General features: G+C 59.7%; 1 protein-coding gene across 1 annotated transcript in view; it reads right to left on the reverse strand.

Moving 5' to 3' along the window:
* LOC132389884 (tonsoku-like protein) overlaps window positions 1-23,323 on the reverse strand; it is a gene marked incomplete at its 3' end in the record, with an annotated part of 239,660 nt that overhangs the window by 150,625 nt on the left and 65,712 nt on the right. Inside the window, exon 10 of the mRNA XM_059962447.1 lies at window positions 13,903-13,992. Within this exon, the coding sequence (XP_059818430.1) occupies window positions 13,903-13,992 (90 nt within the window). The remainder of the gene's footprint in view (window positions 1-13,902; window positions 13,993-23,323) is intronic.

The following is a 23,323-nucleotide window of genomic DNA, read 5'->3' on the forward strand; positions in this document are numbered from 1 at the left end:
CCATCCACTCACACACCACCGTACCCCATCCACACACACCACCGTACCCCACCCACACACCACCGTATCCCATCCACACACACACCACCATACCCCATCCACTCACACCACCGTACCCCACCCACACACCACCGTACCCCATCCACACACACCACCGTACCCCATCCCCACTCACACCACCGTACCCCACCCACACACCACCGTACCCCATCCACACACACCACCGTACCCCACCCACACACCACCGTATCCCATCCACTCACACACCACCGTACCCCACCCACACACCACCGTACCCCATCCACTCACACACCACCGTATCCCATCCACTCACACACCACCGTACCCCATCCACTCACACCACCGTATCCCATCCACACACACCACCATATCCCATCCACTCACACACCACCGTACCCCATCCACTCACACACCACCGTACCCCATCCACACACACCACCGTACCCCATCCACACCACCGTACTCCATCCACTCACACACCACCGTACCCCATCCACACACACACCACCGTACACCATCCACACACACACCACCGTACCCCATCCACTCACACACCACCGTACCCCATCCACACACACACCACCATAGCCCATCCACACACACCACCGTACCCCACCCACACACACCACCGTACCCCATCCCCACGCACCACCGTACCCCATCCACTGACACACCACCGTACCCCATCCACTGACACACCACCGTACCCCATCCCCACGCACCACCGTACCCCATCCACACACACCACCGTACCCCATCCCCACGCACCACCGTACCCCACCCACTCACACCACCGTACCCCATCCACTCACACACCACCGTACCCCATCCACACACACACCACCGTACTCCATCCACACACACCACCGTACCCCATCCACTCACACACCACCGTACCCCACCCACTCACACACCACCGTATCCCATCCACTCACACACCACCGTATCCCATCCACTCACACACCACCATACCCCACCCACACACCACCGTACCCCATCCACTCACACCACCGTACCCCACCCACACACACCACCGTACCCCATCCACTCACACACCACCGTACCCCATCCACTCACACACCACCGTACCCCATCCACTCACACACCACCGTACCCCACCCACACACCACCGTATCCCATCCACTCACATACCACCGTACCCCATCCACTCACACACCACCGTATCCCATCCACTCACACACCACCATACCCCATCCACACACATACCACCGTACCCCATCCACACACACACCACCGTACCCCATCCACTCGCACACCACCATAGCCCATCCACACACACCACCGTACCCCATCCACACACACACCACCGTACCCCATCCCCACGCACCACTGTACACCATCCCCATGCACCACCGTACCCCATCCACACACACCACCGTACCCCATCCACTCGCACACCACCGTACCCCATCCACTCGCACACCACCGTACCCCACCCACACACACCACCGTACCCCATCCACTCGCACACCACCGTACCCCACCCACTCACACACCACCGTACCCCATCCACTCACATACCACCGTACCCCATCCACACACACACCACCGTACCCCACCCACACACACACCACCGTACCCCACCCACTCACATACCACCGTACCCCACCCACACACACCACCGTACCCCATCCACACACACCACCGTACCCCATCCACTCACACACCACCATAGCCCATCCACACGCACCACCGTACCCCACCCACACACACAATACCCCCCCCACACACACAATACCCCACACACACCACCGTACCCCACACACACACACAATACCCCACACACACCACCGTACCCCACCCACACACACAATACCCCACACACACCACCGTACCCCACACACACACACACAATACCCCACACACACCACCGTACCCTACACACACACACAATACCCCACACACACCACCATACCCCACACACACCACCGTACCCCATCCACTCACACAACACCGTACCCCATCCACTCACACACCACCGTACCCCATCCACACACACACCACCGTACCCCATCCACACATACCACCGTACCCCATCCACTCACACAATACCCCACACACACCACCGTACCCCACACACGCACAATACCCCACACACACCACCGTACCCCACACACACACACAATACCCCACACACACCACCGTACCCCATCCCCATGCACCACCGTACCCCATCCACTCACAAACCACCGTACCCCACCCACACACACCACCGTACCCCATCCACACACACACCACCGTACCCCATCCACACACACACCACCGTACCCAACACACACACCACCGTACCCCATCCACACACACACCACCGTACCCAACACACATACCACCGTACCCCATCCACACACACCACCATAGCCCATCCACTCACACACCACCGTACCCCATCCACACACACCACCGTACCCCACCCACACACCACCGTATCCCATCCACACACACACCACCATACCCCATCCACTCACACCACCGTACCCCACCCACACACCACCGTACCCCATCCACACACACCACCGTACCCCACCCACACACACACCACCATACCCCATCCACTCACACTACCGTACCCCACCCACACACCACCGTATCCCATCCACTCACACACCACCGTACCCCATCCACTCACACCACCGTATCCCATCCACACACACCACCGTACACCACCCACACACACCACCGTATCCCATCCACTCACACACCACCGTACCCCATCCACTCACACACCACCGTACCCCATCCACACACACCACCGTACCCCATCCACACCACCGTACTCCATCCACTCACACACCACCGTACCCCATCCACACACACACCCCCGTACCCCATCCACTCACACACCACCGTATCCCATCCACTCACACACCACCGTATCCCATCCACTCACACACCACCGTACCCCATCCACACACACACCACTGTACCCCATCCACACACACACCACCGTACCCCATCCACTCGCACACCACCATAGCCCATCCACACACACCACCGTACCCCATCCACACACACACCACTGTACCCCATCCCCACGCACCACCGTACACCATCCCCACGCACCACCATACCCCATCCACACACACCACCGTACCCATCAACTCGCACACCACCGTACCCCATCCACTCGCACACCACCGTACCCCACCCACACACACCACCGTACCCCATCCACACACACACCACCGTACCCCATCCACTCACATACCACCGTACCCCACCCACACACACCACCGTACCCCATCCACACACACCACCGTACCCCATCCACTCACACACCACCATAGCCCATCCACACGCACCACCGTACCCCACCCACACACACAATACCCCCCCCACACACACAATACCCCACACACACCACCGTACCCCACACACACACACAATACCCCACACACACACACAATACCCCACACACACCACCGTACCCCACACACACCACCGTACCCTACACACACACACAATACCCCACACACACCACCATACCCCACACACACCACCGTACCCCATCCACTCACACAACACCGTACCCCATCCACTCACACACCACTGTACCCCATCCACACATACCACCGTACCCCATCCACTCACACAATACCCCACACACACCACCGTACCCCCCACACACAATTCCCCACACACACCACCGTACCCCATCCACACACACACCACCGTACCCCATCCACTCGCACACCACCATAGCCCATCCACACACACCACCGTACCCCATCCACACACACACCACCGTACCCCATCCCCACGCACCACCGTACCCCATCCACACACACCACCGTACCCCATCAACTCGCACACCACCGTACCCCATCCACTCGCACACCACCGTACCCCACCCACACACACCACCGTACCCCATCCACTCGGACACCACCGTACCCCACCCACTCACACACCACCGTACCCCATCCACTCACATACCACCGTACCCCATCCACACACACACCACCGTACCCCACCCACACACACACCACCGTACCCCATCCACTCACATACCACCGTACCCCACCCACACACACCACCGTACCCCATCCACACACACCACCGTACCCCATCCACTCACACACCACCATAGCCCATCCACACGCACCACCGTACCCCACCCACACACACAATACCCCCCCCACACACACAATACCCCACACACACCACCGTACCCCACACACACACACAATACCCCACACACACCACCGTACCCCACACACACACACACAATACCCCACACACACCACCGTACCCCACACACACCACCGTACCCTACACACACACACAATACCCCACACACACCACCATACCCCACACACACCACCGTACCCCATCCACTCACACAACACCGTACCCCATCCACTCACACACCACCGTACCCCATCCACACACACACCACCGTACCCCATCCACACATACCACCGTACCCCATCCACTCACACAATACCCCACACACACCACCGTACCCCCCACACACAATTCCCCACACACACCACCGTACCCCACACACACAATACCCGACACACAACACCGTACCCCATCCACACACACAATACCCCACACACACCACCGTACCCCACACACGCACAATACCCCACACACACCACCGTACCCCACACACACACACAATACCCCACACACACCACCGTACCCCATCCCCATGCACCACCGTACCCCATCCACTCACAAACCACCGTACCCCACCCACACACACCACCGTACCCCATCCCCACACACCACCGTACCCCATCCACACACACACCACCGTACCCCATCCACACACACACCACCGTACCCAACACACACACCACCGTACCCCATCCACACACACACCACCGTACCCAACACACATACCACCGTACCCCATCCACACCACCGTACCCCATCCCCACACACCACCGTACCCCATCCACACACACACCACCGTACCCCACCCACACACACCACCGTACCCCATCCACACACACACCACCGTACCCCATCCACACACACACCACCGTACCCCATCCCCACGCAACACCGTACCCCACACTCACTCACCACCATACCCCATCCACACACACCACCGTACGCCATCCCCACACACCACCGTACCCCATCCACTCGCACACCACCGTACCCCATCCACACTCACACCACAGTACCCCATCCACACACACCACCGTACCTCATCCCCACACACCACCGTACCCCATCCCCAAACACCACCGTACCCCATCCACACACACACCACCGTACCCCACCCACACATACCACCATACCCCATCCACACACACCACTGTACGCCATCCCCACGCACCACCGTACACCATCCCCACACACCACCGTACCCCATCCACACACACACCACCGTACCCCATCCACACACACCACCGTACGCCATCCCCACGCACCACCGTACACCATCCCCACACACCACCGTACCCCATCCACACACACACCACCGTACCCCATCCACTCACACACCACCGTACGCCATCCCCATGCACCACCGTACCCCATCCCCACGCACCACCGTACCCCACACAAACACACCACCGTACCCCATCCACACACACCACCGTACCCCATCCACACACACACCACTGTACCCCATCCACACACACACCACCATACCCCATCCACACACACACCACCGTACCCCATCCCCACGCACACACAATACCCCACACACACCACCGTACCCCATCCACACACACACACAATACCCCACACACACCACCGTACCCACCCACACACACACACACACAATACCCCACACACACCACCGTACCCCATCCCCACACACCACCGTACCCCACACACACACACCACCGTACCACATCCACACACACCACCATACCCCATCCCCACACACCACCGTACCCCATCCACTTACACACCACCGTACCCCATCCACACACACACCACCGTACCCCATCCCCACACACCACCGTACCCCATCCCCACGCACACACAATACCTCACACACACCACCGTACCCCATCCACACACACACAATACCCCACACACACCACCGTACCCCATCCACACACACCACCGTACACCATCCACTCGCAACACTGTACCCCACCCACACGCACACCACCGTACACCATCCACACACACCACCGTACCCCACCCCCACACACCACCGTACCCCATCCACACACACCACCGTACCCCATCCCCACACACCACCATACCCCATCCACACACACCACCGTACCCCATCCACACACACCACCGTACCCCATCCACACACACCACCGTACCCCATCCACACACACCACCGTACCCCACCCACACGCACACCACCGTACACCATCCACACACACAACCGTACCCCATCCCCACACACACCACCGTACACCATCCACACACACCACCCTATCCCATCCACACACACCACCGTACCCCACACACACCACCGTACCCAACACACACACACCACCGTACCCCATCCCCACACACCACCGTACTCCACACACACACACCACCGTACCACATCCACACACACCACCGTACCCCATCCCCACACACCACCGTACCCCATCCCCACGCACACACAATACCCCACACACACCACCGTACCCACCCACACACACACACACAATACCCCACACACACCACCGTACCCCATCCACACACACCACCGTACCCCACCCACACACACACCACCGTACCCAACACACACACACCACCGTACCCCATCCACACACACCACCGTACTCCATCCACTCACACACCACCGTACCCCATCCACACACACACCACCGTACCCCATCCACACACACACCACTGTACCCCATCCACACACACACCACCGTACCCCATCCCCACACACCACCGTACCCCACCCACACACACCACCGTACCCCATCCACTCACACACCACCATAGCCCATCCACACGCACCACCGTACCCCACCCACACACACAATACCCCCCCCACACACACAATACCCCACACACACCACCGTACCCCACACACACACACAATACCCCACACACACCACCGTACCCCACCCACACACACAATACCCCACACACACCACCGTACCCCACACACACACACACAATACCCCACACACACCACCGTACCCTACACACACACACAATACCCCACACACACCACCATACCCCACACACACCACCGTACCCCATCCACTCACACAACACCGTACCCCATCCACTCACACACCACCGTACCCCATCCACACACACACCACCGTACCCCATCCACACATACCACCGTACCCCATCCACTCACACAATACCCCACACACACCACCGTACCCCACACACGCACAATACCCCACACACACCACCGTACCCCACACACACACACAATACCCCACACACACCACCGTACCCCATCCCCATGCACCACCGTACCCCATCCACTCACAAACCACCGTACCCCACCCACACACACCACCGTACCCCATCCACACACACACCACCGTACCCCATCCACACACACACCACCGTACCCAACACACACACCACCGTACCCCATCCACACACACACCACCGTACCCAACACACATACCACCGTACCCCATCCACACACACCACCATAGCCCATCCACTCACACACCACCGTACCCCATCCACACACACCACCGTACCCCACCCACACACCACCGTATCCCATCCACACACACACCACCATACCCCATCCACTCACACCACCGTACCCCACCCACACACCACCGTACCCCATCCACACACACCACCGTACCCCACCCACACACACACCACCATACCCCATCCACTCACACTACCGTACCCCACCCACACACCACCGTATCCCATCCACTCACACACCACCGTACCCCATCCACTCACACCACCGTATCCCATCCACACACACCACCGTACACCACCCACACACACCACCGTATCCCATCCACTCACACACCACCGTACCCCATCCACTCACACACCACCGTACCCCATCCACACACACCACCGTACCCCATCCACACCACCGTACTCCATCCACTCACACACCACCGTACCCCATCCACACACACACCCCCGTACCCCATCCACTCACACACCACCGTATCCCATCCACTCACACACCACCGTATCCCATCCACTCACACACCACCGTACCCCATCCACACACACACCACTGTACCCCATCCACACACACACCACCGTACCCCATCCACTCGCACACCACCATAGCCCATCCACACACACCACCGTACCCCATCCACACACACACCACTGTACCCCATCCCCACGCACCACCGTACACCATCCCCACGCACCACCATACCCCATCCACACACACCACCGTACCCATCAACTCGCACACCACCGTACCCCATCCACTCGCACACCACCGTACCCCACCCACACACACCACCGTACCCCATCCACTCGCACACCACCGTACCCCACCCACTCACACACCACCGTACCCCATCCACTCACATACCACCGTACCCCATCCACACACACACCACCGTACCCCATCCACTCACATACCACCGTACCCCACCCACACACACCACCGTACCCCATCCACACACACCACCGTACCCCATCCACTCACACACCACCATAGCCCATCCACACGCACCACCGTACCCCACCCACACACACAATACCCCCCCCACACACACAATACCCCACACACACCACCGTACCCCACACACACACACAATACCCCACACACACACACAATACCCCACACACACCACCGTACCCCACACACACCACCGTACCCTACACACACACACAATACCCCACACACACCACCATACCCCACACACACCACCGTACCCCATCCACTCACACAACACCGTACCCCATCCACTCACACACCACTGTACCCCATCCACACATACCACCGTACCCCATCCACTCACACAATACCCCACACACACCACCGTACCCCCCACACACAATTCCCCACACACACCACCGTACCCCATCCACACACACACCACCGTACCCCATCCACTCGCACACCACCATAGCCCATCCACACACACCACCGTACCCCATCCACACACACACCACCGTACCCCATCCCCACGCACCACCGTACCCCATCCACACACACCACCGTACCCCATCAACTCGCACACCACCGTACCCCATCCACTCGCACACCACCGTACCCCACCCACACACACCACCGTACCCCATCCACTCGGACACCACCGTACCCCACCCACTCACACACCACCGTACCCCATCCACTCACATACCACCGTACCCCATCCACACACACACCACCGTACCCCACCCACACACACACCACCGTACCCCATCCACTCACATACCACCGTACCCCACCCACACACACCACCGTACCCCATCCACACACACCACCGTACCCCATCCACTCACACACCACCATAGCCCATCCACACGCACCACCGTACCCCACCCACACACACAATACCCCCCCCCACACACACAATACCCCACACACACCACCGTACCCCACACACACACACAATACCCCACACACACCACCGTACCCCACACACACACACACAATACCCCACACACACCACCGTACCCCACACACACCACCGTACCCTACACACACACACAATACCCCACACACACCACCATACCCCACACACACCACCGTACCCCATCCACTCACACAACACCGTACCCCATCCACTCACACACCACCGTACCCCATCCACACACACACCACCGTACCCCATCCACACATACCACCGTACCCCATCCACTCACACAATACCCCACACACACCACCGTACCCCCCACACACAATTCCCCACACACACCACCGTACCCCACACACACAATACCCGACACACAACACCGTACCCCATCCACACACACAATACCCCACACACACCACCGTACCCCACACACGCACAATACCCCACACACACCACCGTACCCCACACACACACACAATACCCCACACACACCACCGTACCCCATCCCCATGCACCACCGTACCCCATCCACTCACAAACCACCGTACCCCACCCACACACACCACCGTACCCCATCCCCACACACCACCGTACCCCATCCACACACACACCACCGTACCCCATCCACACACACACCACCGTACCCAACACACACACCACCGTACCCCATCCACACACACACCACCGTACCCAACACACATACCACCGTACCCCATCCACACCACCGTACCCCATCCCCACACACCACCGTACCCCATCCACACACACACCACCGTACCCCACCCACACACACCACCGTACCCCATCCACACACACACCACCGTACCCCATCCACACACACACCACCGTACCCCATCCCCACGCAACACCGTACCCCACACTCACTCACCACCATACCCCATCCACACACACCACCGTACGCCATCCCCACACACCACCGTACCCCATCCACTCGCACACCACCGTACCCCATCCACACTCACACCACAGTACCCCATCCACACACACCACCGTACCTCATCCCCACACACCACCGTACCCCATCCCCAAACACCACCGTACCCCATCCACACACACACCACCGTACCCCACCCACACATACCACCATACCCCATCCACACACACCACTGTACGCCATCCCCACGCACCACCGTACACCATCCCCACACACCACCGTACCCCATCCACACACACACCACCGTACCCCATCCACACACACCACCGTACGCCATCCCCACGCACCACCGTACACCATCCCCACACACCACCGTACCCCATCCACACACACACCACCGTACCCCATCCACTCACACACCACCGTACGCCATCCCCATGCACCACCGTACCCCATCCCCACGCACCACCGTACCCCACACAAACACACCACCGTACCCCATCCACACACACCACCGTACCCCATCCACACACACACCACTGTACCCCATCCACACACACACCACCATACCCCATCCACACACACACCACCGTACCCCATCCCCACGCACACACAATACCCCACACACACCACCGTACCCCATCCACACACACACACAATACCCCACACACACCACCGTACCCACCCACACACACACACACACAATACCCCACACACACCACCGTACCCCATCCCCACACACCACCGTACCCCACACACACACACCACCGTACCACATCCACACACACCACCATACCCCATCCCCACACACCACCGTACCCCATCCACTTACACACCACCGTACCCCATCCACACACACACCACCGTACCCCATCCCCACACACCACCGTACCCCATCCCCACGCACACACAATACCTCACACACACCACCGTACCCCATCCACACACACACAATACCCCACACACACCACCGTACCCCATCCACACACACCACCGTACACCATCCACTCGCAACACTGTACCCCACCCACACGCACACCACCGTACACCATCCACACACACCACCGTACCCCACCCCCACACACCACCGTACCCCATCCACACACACCACCGTACCCCATCCCCACACACCACCATACCCCATCCACACACACCACCGTACCCCATCCACACACACCACCGTACCCCATCCACACACACCACCGTACCCCACCCACACGCACACCACCGTACACCATCCACACACACAACCGTACCCCATCCCCACACACACCACCGTACACCATCCACACACACCACCCTATCCCATCCACACACACCACCGTACCCCACACACACCACCGTACCCAACACACACACACCACCGTACCCCATCCCCACACACCACCGTACTCCACACACACACACCACCGTACCACATCCACACACACCACCGTACCCCATCCCCACACACCACCGTACCCCATCCCCACGCACACACAATACCCCACACACACCACCGTACCCACCCACACACACACACACAATACCCCACACACACCACCGTACCCCATCCACACACACCACCGTACCCCACCCACACACACACCACCGTACCCAACACACACACACCACCGTACCCCATCCACACACACCACCGTACTCCATCCACTCACACACCACCGTACCCCATCCACACACACACCACCGTACCCCATCCACACACACACCACTGTACCCCATCCACACACACACCACCGTACCCCATCCCCACACACCACCGTACCCCACCCACACACACCACCGTACCCCATCCCCACGCACCACCGTACCCCATCCCCACGCACCACCGTAAACCATCCCCATGCACCACCGTACACCACCCACACACACACCACCGTATCCCATCCACACACACCACCGTACTCCATCCACTCACACACCACCTTACTCCATCCACACACACACCACCGTACCCCACCCACACACACCACCGTACCCCATCCCCACACACCACCGTACCCCATCCACTCACACACCACCATAGCCCATCCCCACGCACCACCATACCCCATCCACTCACACACCACCTTACTCCATCCACACACACACCACCGTACCCCACCCACACACACCACCGTACCCCACCCACACACACCACCGTACCCCATCCCCACGCACCACCGTAAACCATCCCAACACACCACCGTATCCCACCCACACACACACCACCGTACCCCATCCACACACACCACCGTACCCCACCCACACACACACACCACCGTACCCCACCCACACACCACCGTACCCCACCCACACACACCACTGTACCCCATCCCCACGCACCACCGTACCCCATCCACTCACACCACCGTACCCCACCCACACGCACACCACTGTACCCCACCCACACACACACCCATCAGGCACCCCACCCTTCACCAACAGTAGCACTATCAGCATGTCACCATCACAGTGTGACCCTCCCACAGTACCACCCCTCCCACAGTGTGACCCTCCCTCGGTACCGCCCCCCCCACAGTGTGACCCTCCCTCGGTACCTCCCCTCCCGCAGTGTGACCCTCCCTCGGTACCTTCCATCCCACAGTGTGACCCTCCCTCAGTACCACCCCTCCCACAGTGTGACCCTCCCTCAGTACCACCCCTCCCACAGTGTGACCCTCCCTCGGTACCACCCCTCCCACAGTGTGACCCTCCCTTGGTACCGCCCCTCCCTCAGTGTGACCCTCCCCCGGTACTAACCCTCCCACAGTACCACCCCTCCCACAGTGTGACCCTCCCTCGGTACCGCCCAACCCACAGTGTGACCCTTCCTCGGTACCTCCCCTCCCGCATTGTGACCCTCCCTCGGTACCGCCCAACCCACAGTGTGACCCTTCCTCGGTACCACCCCACCCACAGTGTGACCCTCCCTCGGTACCACCCCTCCCACAGTGTGACCCTCCCTCGGTACCTCCCCTCCCACAGTTTGACCCTCCCTCGGTACCTCCCATCCCACAGTGTGACCCTCCCTCAGTACCTCCCCTCCCTCAGTGTGACCCTCCCTCGGTATCTCCCATCCCACAGTGTGTCCCTCCCTCAGTACCTCCCCTCCCACAGTGTGACCCTCCCTCAGTACCTCCCTTCCCACAGTATGACCCTCCCTCGGTACCTCCCATCCCACAGTGTGACCCTCCCTCAGTACCTCCCCTCCCACAGTGTGACCCTCCCTCAGTACCTCCCGTCCCACAGTGTGACCCTCCCTCGGTACCTCCCATCCCACAGTGTGTCCCTCCCTCAGTACCTCCCCTCCCACAGTGTGACCCTCCCTCTGTACCTCCCTTCCCACAGTATGACCCTCCCTCGGTACCGCCCCTCCCACAGTGTGACCCTCCCTCGGTACCACCCCTCCCACAGTGTGACCCTCCCTCAGTACCTCCCCTCCCACAGTGTGACCCTCCCTCAGTACCACCCCTCCCACAGTGTGACCCTCCCTCGGTACCCGCCCCTCCCACAGTGACCCACCCTCGGTACCGCCCAACCCATAGTGGAACATACCTGCTGGATGAGGGTCTTGGCCTTCTGGGTTTTACCCTGGATACAGGCGAGATGCAGTGGCATCTCCCCCTTTCTATTCCGCTTCCATTTCTGGTAACCATGGATACAAAGCCGGTGTCAGATGGAGCGTGGCTGGGAAACACACCTTAACCCCTGACATCATGCCTGACCCAAGTTGTTCAATACTGCCCCTCCCCAAGTACCACCCCTCCCACAGTGTGACCCCCCCCTCAGTACTACCCCTCCCACAGTGTGACCCCCCTCAGTACCTCCCCTCCCACAGTGTGACCCTCCCTCAGTACCGCCCCCCCACAGTGTGACCTTCCCTCAGTACCACCCTCCCACAGTGTGACCCCCCCCTCAGTACCACCCCTCCCACAGTGTGACCCTCCCTCAGTACCACCCCTCCCACAGTGTGACCCCCCCCTCAGTACTACCCCTCCCACAGTGTGACCCCCCCCTCAGTACCACCCCTCCCACAGTGTGACCCTCCCTCGGTACCCGCCCCTCCCACAGTGTGACCCTCCCTCAGTACCACCCCTCCCACAGTGTGACCCTCCCTCGGTACCTTCCATCCCACAGTGTGACCCTCCCTCGGTACCTTCCATCCCACAGTGTGACCCTCCCTCGGTACCACCCCTCCCACAGTGTGACCCTCCCTCAGTACCACCCCTCCCACAGTGTGACCCACCCTCGGTACCACCCCTCCCACAGTGTGACCCTCCCTCGGTACCTTCCATCCCACAGTGTGACCCTCCCTCAGTACCACCCCTCCCACAGTGTGACCCTCCCTCGGTACCACCCCTCCCACAGTGTGACCCTCCCTCGGTACCACTCCTCCCACAGTGTGACCCTCCCTCAGTACCGCTCCTCCCACAGTGTGACCCCCCTCAGTACCACCACTCCCACAGTGTGACCCTCCCTCAGTACTACCCCTCCCACAGTGTGACCCCCCCCTCAGTACCACCCCTCCCACAGTGTGACCCTCCCTCGGTACCACCCCTCCCTCAGTGTGACCCTCCCACAGTACCACCCCTCCCACAGTGACCCTCCCTCAATACCACCCCTCCCACAGTGTGACCCTCCCTCAGTACCACCCCTCCCACAGTGTGACCCTCCCTCAGTACCGCCCCTCCCACAGTGTGACCCTCCCTCAGTACCGCTCCTCCCACAGTGTGACCCCCCTCAGTACCACCCCTCCCACAGTGTGACCCCCCCTCAGTACCACCCCCCACAGTGTGACCCTCCCTCGGTACCACTCCTCCCACAGTGTGACCCTCCCTCGGTACCGCCCCTCCCACAGTGTGACCCTCCCTCAGTACCGCTCCTCCCACAGTGTGACCCCCCTCAGTACCACCCCTCCCACAGTGTGACCCTCCCTCAGTACTACCCCTCCCACAGTGTGACCCCCCCCTCAGTACCACCCCTCCCACAGTGTGACCCTCCCTTGGTACCACCCCTCCCACAGTGACCCTCCCTCAATACCACCCCTCCCACAGTGTGACCCTCCCTCAGTACCACCCCTCCCACAGTGTGACCCTCCCTCGGTACCCGCCCCTCCCACAGTGTGACCCTCCCTCAGTACCGCTCCTCCCACAGTGTGACCCCCCTCAGTACCACCCCTCCCACAGTGTGACCCCCCCTCAGTACCACCCCCCACAGTGTGACCCTCCCTCGGTACCACTCCTCCCACAGTGTGACCATCCCTCGGTACCGCCCCTCCCACAGTGTGACCCTCCCTCGGTACCACCCCCCCACAGTGTGACCCCCCCCCTCAGTACTGCCCCTCCCACAGTGTGACCCTCCCTCAGTACCACCCCCCCAACAGTGTGACCCCCTTCAGTACCGCCCCTCCCACAGTGTGACCCTCCCTCAGTACCACCCCCCCACAGTGTGACCCCCTTCAGTACCGCCCCTCCCACAGTGTGACCCTCCCTCAGTACCACCCCCCCCCCACAGTGTGACCCCCTTCAGTACCGCCCCTCCCACAGTGTGACCATCCCTCGGTACCCGCCCCTCCCACAGTGTGACCCTCCCTCGGTACCACCCCCCCACAGTGTGACCCCCCCCCCTCAGTACTGCCCCTCCCACAGTGTGACCCTCCCTCAGTACCACCCCCCCCCCACAGTGTGACCCCCTTCAGTACCGCCCCTCCCACAGTGTGACTCTCCCTCAGTACTGCCCCTCCCACAGTGTGACTCTCCCTCGGTACCACCCCCCCACAGTGTGACCCCCCCCCCTCAGTACTGCCCCTCCCACAGTGTGACCCTCCCTCAGTACCACCCCCCCAACAGTGTGACCCCCTTCAGTACCGCCCCTCCCACAGTGTGACCATCCCTCGGTACCGCCCCCTCCCACAGTGTGACCCTCCCTCGGTACCACCCCCCCACAGTGTGACCCCCCCCCTCAGTACTGCCCCTCCCACAGTGTGACCCTCCCTCAGTACCACCCCCCCAACAGTGTGACCCCCTTCAGTACCGCCCCTCCCACAGTGTGACCCTCCCTCAGTACCACCCCCCCACAGTGTGACCCCCTTCAGTACCGCCCCTCCCACAGTGTGACCCTCCCTCGGTACCACCCCCCCACAGTGTGACCCCCCCCCTCAGTACTGCCCCTCCCACAGTGTGACCCTCCCTCAGTACCACCCCCCCACAGTGTGACCCCCTTCAGTACCGCCCCTCCCACAGTGTGACCCTCCCTCAGTACCACCCCCCCCCCCACAGTGTGACCCCCTTCAGTACCGCCCCTCCCACAGTGTGACTCTCCCTCAGTACCATCCCTCATACATGGAACTGTGGCCTCCCATTGTGAACAGATTCTCCCGCTCCCAATTCTTCTCAATTTGAAACCTCACTATCTCCTCTGGTTTTGTGGGACCATGCCCCACCCGTCCCTGAATCTCAGCCCACAGAACCGCCCTTCCCCACAGAGCATTGCCCAGTCCTGTTCCACACCAGAGATCTGAAAACATTCAGCAGAAGCGAAAGGTGTGGTGGGGGAATAGTTATGTATATTGATTCAGGAGAACATTATAGTGATGCTTAGAGAAGATATCCCATTTGTAATGTCCAGTGAAGCTGTAATGGTGGAAATTAGGAATGGGAGGGTGTTTGTTTGGTCGTTATATTGAAACGGATTGCTGTATAGGCCAGGGGTCACCAACCCTTTTTGCACCCTGGACCAGTTTAATATTGCCAATATTCTTGCCACCACTGGGGGTGGGGTGGGGCGGGTGTTAATAACAGCTGGAATATAGGTGTAAGTCAGCTAAGTCACTTATAAGTGGCTAATGCATTCAATTTCGATTCTAAAGGGGTTTATCTAACGAAGTTAATATTAAAAACACAGCACATATTTTCCTCACATGAATATAATGATATGTCAATTATAACTCACTTATAAGTCAATAGCATCATAATATTTTAAGTAACGTTTGGATATTAAACACAGCGCATATTTTCCTCTTATGAACATATAAAATCATTGCAACACACCAGTGAGAGGAGAAGGTGAGGGCCGGAGGTCCCCATGCTGGGGCCGCGGTGGTCGCAGTCTGGAGTGAGTGGATTGACCGAGCGAGGAGTGCGACAGGGCGCGTGCCCGCGCCCCTTGTAGGTAGGTAGGATCTATCGACTGACAAAAGTTTGGCTCGAGGGATGACTTTCAGTAGATCGCAGCGAGGTGGCTGCTCTGCTACTTATGAAACTCCGAGCCTGAATTAGGCGTCTGACAATATTTTAGCACCGGGTTCCCCACAAACATTCGGTGTGGTAAACAGGCTTAGAGGCCGCACCCATCTGTCTGCGCTCCAGGCCAGTAGCAACGGCACTTCCCGCCGGCCACACGAGGCCAACCAGTGATCCCTGGCACCAGGGTGTCACTGCGTTTAGGCGACTGATGACCTCACGTGGGTTCAAGCTCAACAGTGGGCATGACAGGGAATGAGGAAAGGTGTAGCTGACTCATATCGTTTCATTTTGCCAAATCATATAATTTTCTCGTGGCCCGGTAGCACGTGCCATTGGGGACCTCTGGTATAGAGACTCAATTATCCACAGGAATTAGGGTAACAAATATTAAAGAAGATAATCATACTTAAATCACCATGGAAACAGGGCCTTCAACCGCTGGTCCACGCTGACCATGGTGCCTATCATCTTCTAGCTCATTCTCCCCCTCCCCCTCCTCACTTTCTTACTCTGGCATCTTCCCCTTCCTTTAAAGACCTAATAAATGGTCTCAGTCCAAAATATGAACTGTTGATTCATTTCTGTAGATGCTGCCTGAACTGCCGAGTTCCTCCAGCACCTTGTGTGTGTTTCCAGAATCTGCACAATCCTGTGTTAACCAGCATTCCACACTTGGTCCATATTCCATCGGGACGTTCCTGCCAGTACTTGCGTACCCGAGTTGTAGCAGGGTTGGGAACCTGGTGGAGGGGGGAGCTTTTCCCACCCAGAGGCTGGTGCAAATGTGGAAAGAGTTGCCAGTGGACACAAGCTCAATTGCAAAACCTAAGAGAAGTTTGGATGAGTATTTGGACGTGAGTGGGCCTGGTGTGAGTTAATAGTACTGTGCGGGATATGAGTAGGGCGTGGCCCAGAGGGGCCGAAGGGCCTGTTTCTGCGCTATGTCTGTCGAAGCGTCAGATTGTTACGACCATGACAAAGTTGCGACGGTCGGCGATTTTAACCTTCCTAGTATTGACAGTGACTGGCACAACAGGTCAGAATCAGGCTTCATATCAGTGGCATATTTTGTGAAATTTGTTTTTTGGGGAGGCAGCAGTACATTATAAAAAACTAATAACAAATATACAGTATATTAATAAATTAAATAAGTCACGCAAAAAGAGAATTGAGGTAGTGTACATGAACTCCAGCACGGACAGTTCCAAACCCGGCTGCAAAAGGAGGAAGGTTGCGCACAGGGCTAGCGACGGTGTCCCGGAAAAATCCAGAGCTACGGAAACTCCAAAGACCTCATCCCTGGGAGAGGAAGGATACACCAAGAAGATGGGCTACACCTGAACGACTTGCCCAGGACAGAGGAATCTGTGCCTCCGTCAAGGTGATGGGCTCATTATCCAATCACGAACCCATGCCACAGAATTAAAACAGAGAAACATTTGTTAGCTGTGTCCAGGAACACTTTCTTAAAACAGACAAGCCAAGTCACTTATTGTCATTTCAACCATAACTGCTGGTTCAGTACACGGTAAAAACGAGACGTTTTTCAGGACCATGGTGTTACATGACACAGTACAAAAACTAGACTGAACCACGTAATAAAAAAAACACAGAGAAAGCTACACTAGACTACACTATACTGTCTATCTGTGGGAATCCAGAACTTGAGGACACAGTTTAAAAGCAAGAGGGATGAGATTTAAAAGGGTCCTGAGGGACAAAGTTTTTATTTAGAAATGCACTGCTGACCCCGACTTCTTCCAGAGGTTGCCGGGATTGAGCTCTGAACTCTGAACAGTGATGGCATCACGCTATCGTAGTAGCCTCGTGATCACGCAGAAGCTGGTGTATATTCAGAACAAGCTGTCGGAGTAACACCAGCACAAAATGCGGGAGGAACCCAGCAGGTCAGGCAGCATCTATGGAGATGAATAAAGAGTCGATGTTTCTAGCCCAGGCCTTTCATCAGGACTGCATGAAAGGCCTGAAAGATCTCACCCTAAAATACTACTGCTTATTCCCCTGGCCTCGAGTCATTCTCATCCAACGGACCTGGTACCAATCCCCGAGACACACCACTGGTCACATGCCTCCGGTCAGAGAAGTGGCTGTGTCTCTTACCACCATCTCACTCCTCCCACAGAACAAAAACCTAATCAAGTTTACTACTTCATTTTGAATGTCAAGCAACCGAACATTCTTCCCCTATTTCCTGTGTGCGACCTTGCCAAACAGTTAGTGTGGGTTGTTCAAGCAGAATCTCGTGTTGGTGCTAGAGGAAGTGGTTGAGGCTCATACAATTACCCCGTGGTTTACCATAGTAAGTTGCAGATACATCAGAGTAAAAACTCAAAGTTATTATCAGAGTACATATATGTTACCCTGAAGAACTTGGCGGTGTGGGTCCCGGGGCTCCTGAACCTGGTGATGTGGGTCCTGGGGCTCCTGAACCTGGCGGTGTGGGTCCTGGGGCTCCTGAACCTGGCGGTGTGGGTCCTGGGGCTCCTGAACCTGGCGGTGTGGGTCCTGGGGCTCCTGAACATGGCGGTGTGGGTCCTGGGGCTCCTGAACATGGCGGTGTGGGTCCTGGGGCTCCTGAACCTGGCGGTGTGGGTCCTGGGGCTCCTGAACCTGGCGGTGTGGGTCCTGGGGCTCCTGAACCTGGTGGTGTGGGTCCTGGGGCTCCTGAACCTGGTGGTGTGGGTCCTGGGACTCCTGTACTTGGCGGTGTGGGCCCTGGGGCTCCTGAACCTGGTGATGTGGGTCCTGGGGCTCCTGAACCTGGTGATGTGGGTCCTGGGGCTCCTGAACCTGGTGGTGTGGGTCCTGGGGCTCCTGTACTTGGTGGTGTGGGCCCTGGGGCTCCTGAACCTGGTGGTGTGGGCCCTGGGGCTCCTGAACCTGGTGGTGTGGGTCCTGGGGCTCCTGCACCTGGTGGCGTGGGTCCTGGGGCTCCTGTACTTGGTGGTGTGGGCCCTGGGGCTCCTGAACCTGGTGGTGTGGGTCCTGGGGCTCCTGTACTTGGTGGTGTGGGCCCTGGGGCTCCTGTAGTTGGTGATGTGGGTCCTGGGGCTCCTGAACCTGGTGGTGTGGGTCCTGGGGCTCCTGCACCTGGTGGTGTGGGTCCTGGGGCTCCTGAACCTGCTGGTGTGGGCCCTGGGGCTCCTGTAGTTGATGATGTGGGTCCTGGGGCACCTGAACCTGGTGGTGTGGGTCCTGGGGCTCCTGAACCTGGTGGTGTGGGTCCTGGGGCTCCTGAACCTGGTGGTGTGGGTCCTGGGGCTCCTGAACTTGACGGTGTGGGTCCTGGGGCTCCTGAACCTGGTGGTGTGGCTCCTGGGGCTCCTGTACTTGGTGGTGTGGGCCCTGGGGCTCCTGAACCTGGTGATGTGGGTCCTGGGGCTCCTGTACTTGGTGATGTGGGTCCTGGGGCTCCTGAACCTGGTGGTGTGGGTCCTGGGGCTCCTGAACCTGGTGGTGTGGGTCCTGGGGCTCCTGAACCTGGTGGTGTGGGCCCTGGGGCTCCTGAACCTGGTGATGTGGGTCCTGGGGCTCCTGAACCTGGTGGTGTGGGTCCTGGGGCTCCTGAACCTGGTGATGTGGGTCCTGGGGCTCCTGAACCTGGTGATGTGGGTCCTGGGGCTCCTGAACCTGGTGGTGTGGGTCCTGGGGCTCCTGAACCTGGTGATGTGGGTCCTGGGGCTCCTGAACCTGGTGGTGTGGGTCCTGGGACTCCTGTACTTGGCGGTGTGGGCCCTGGGGCTCCTGAACCTGGTGGTGTGGGTCCTGGGGCTCCTGAACCTGGTGATGTGGGTCCTGGGGCTCCTGAACCTGGTGATGTGGGTCCTGGGGCTCCTGAACCTGGTGGTGTGGGTCCTGGGGCTCCTGTACTTGGTGGTGTGGGCCCTGGGGCTCCTGAACCTGGTGATGTGGGTCCTGGGGCTCCTGTACTTGGTGGTGTGGGCCCTGGGGCTCCTGAACCTGGTGGTGTGGGTCCTGGGGCTCCTGCACCTGGTGGTGTGGGTCCTGGGGCTCCTGTACTTGGTGGTGTGGGCCCTGGGGCTCCTGAACCTGGTGATGTGGGTCCTGGTGCTCCTGAACCTGGTGGTGTGGGTCCTGGGGCTCCTGCACCTGGTGCTGTGGGTCCTGGGGCTCCTGTACTAGGTGGCGTGGGCCCTGGGGCTCCTGTAGTTGGTGATGTGGGTCCTGGGGCTCCTGAACCTGGTGGTGTGGGTCCTGGGACTCCTGTACTTGGTGGTGTGGGTCCTGGGGCTCCTGAACCTGGTGGTGTGGGTCCTGGGGCTCCTGCACCTGGTGGTGTGGGTCCTGGGGCTCCTGGGGCTCCTGCACCTGGTGGTGTGGGCCCTGGGGCTCCTGAACCTGGTGATGTGGGTCCTGGGGCTCCTGAACCTGGTGGTGTGGGTCCTGGGGCTCCTGAACCTGGTGATGTGGGTCCTGGGGCTCCTGAACCTGGTGGTGTGGGTCCTGGGACTCCTGTACTTGGCGGTGTGGGCCCTGGGGCTCCTGAACCTGGTGGTGTGGGTCCTGGGGCTCCTGAACCTGGTGATGTGGGTCCTGGGGCTCCTGAACCTGGTGGTGTGGGTCCTGGGGCTCCTGAACCTGGCGGTGTGGGTCCTGGGGCTCCTGAACCTGGTGGTGTGGGCCCTGGGGCTCCTGAACCTGGTGATGTGGGTCCTGGGGCTCCTGAACCTGGTGGTGTGGGTCCTGGGGCTCCTGAACCTGGTGATGTGGGTCCTGGGGCTCCTGAACCTGGTGATGTGGGTCCTGGGGCTCCTGAACCTGGTGGTGTGGGTCCTGGGGCTCCTGAACCTGGTGATGTGGGTCCTGGGGCTCCTGAACCTGGTGGTGTGGGTCCTGGGACTCCTGTACTTGGCGGTGTGGGCCCTGGGGCTCCTGAACCTGGTGGTGTGGGTCCTGGGGCTCCTGAACCTGGTGATGTGGGTCCTGGGGCTCCTGAACCTGGTGGTGTGGGTCCTGGGGCTCCTGAACCTGGTGGTGTGGGCCCTGGGGCTCCTGAACCTGGTGATGTGGGTCCTGGGGCTCCTGTACTTGGTGGTGTGGGCCCTGGGGCTCCTGAACCTGGTGGTGTGGGTCCTGGGGCTCCTGCACCTGGTGGTGTGGGTCCTGGGGCTCCTGTACTTGGTGGTGTGGGCCCTGGGGCTCCTGAACCTGGTGATGTGGGTCCTGGTGCTCCTGAAACTGGTGGTGTGGGTCCTGGGGCTCCTGCACCTGGTGCTGTGGGTCCTGGGGCTCCTGTACTAGGTGGCGTGGGCCCTGGGGCTCCTGTAGTTGGTGATGTGGGTCCTGGGGCTCCTGAACCTGGTGGTGTGGGTCCTGGGACTCCTGTACTTGGTGGTGTGGGTCCTGGGGCTCCTGAACCTGGTGGTGTGGGTCCTGGGGCTCCTGCACCTGGTGGTGTGGGTCCTGGGGCTCCTGGGGCTCCTGCACCTGGTGGTGTGGGCCCTGGGGCTCCTGTAGTTGGTGATGTGGGTCCTGGGTCTCCTGAACCTGGTGGTGTGGGCCCTGGGGCTCCTGTAGTTGGTGATGTGGGTCCTGGGGCTCCTGAACCTGGTGGTGTGGGTCCTGGGGCTCCTGAACCTGGTGGTGTGGGTCCTGGGGCTCCTGAACCTGGTGGTGTGGGTCCTGGGGCTCCTGAACCTGGTGGTGTGGGTCCTGGGGCTCCTGAACCTGGTGGTGTGGGTCCTGGGGCT

The sequence above is a fragment of the Hypanus sabinus genome, unplaced genomic scaffold (assembly GCF_030144855.1).
Source record: "Hypanus sabinus isolate sHypSab1 unplaced genomic scaffold, sHypSab1.hap1 scaffold_693, whole genome shotgun sequence".
NCBI lineage: Eukaryota > Metazoa > Chordata > Chondrichthyes > Myliobatiformes > Dasyatidae > Hypanus > Hypanus sabinus.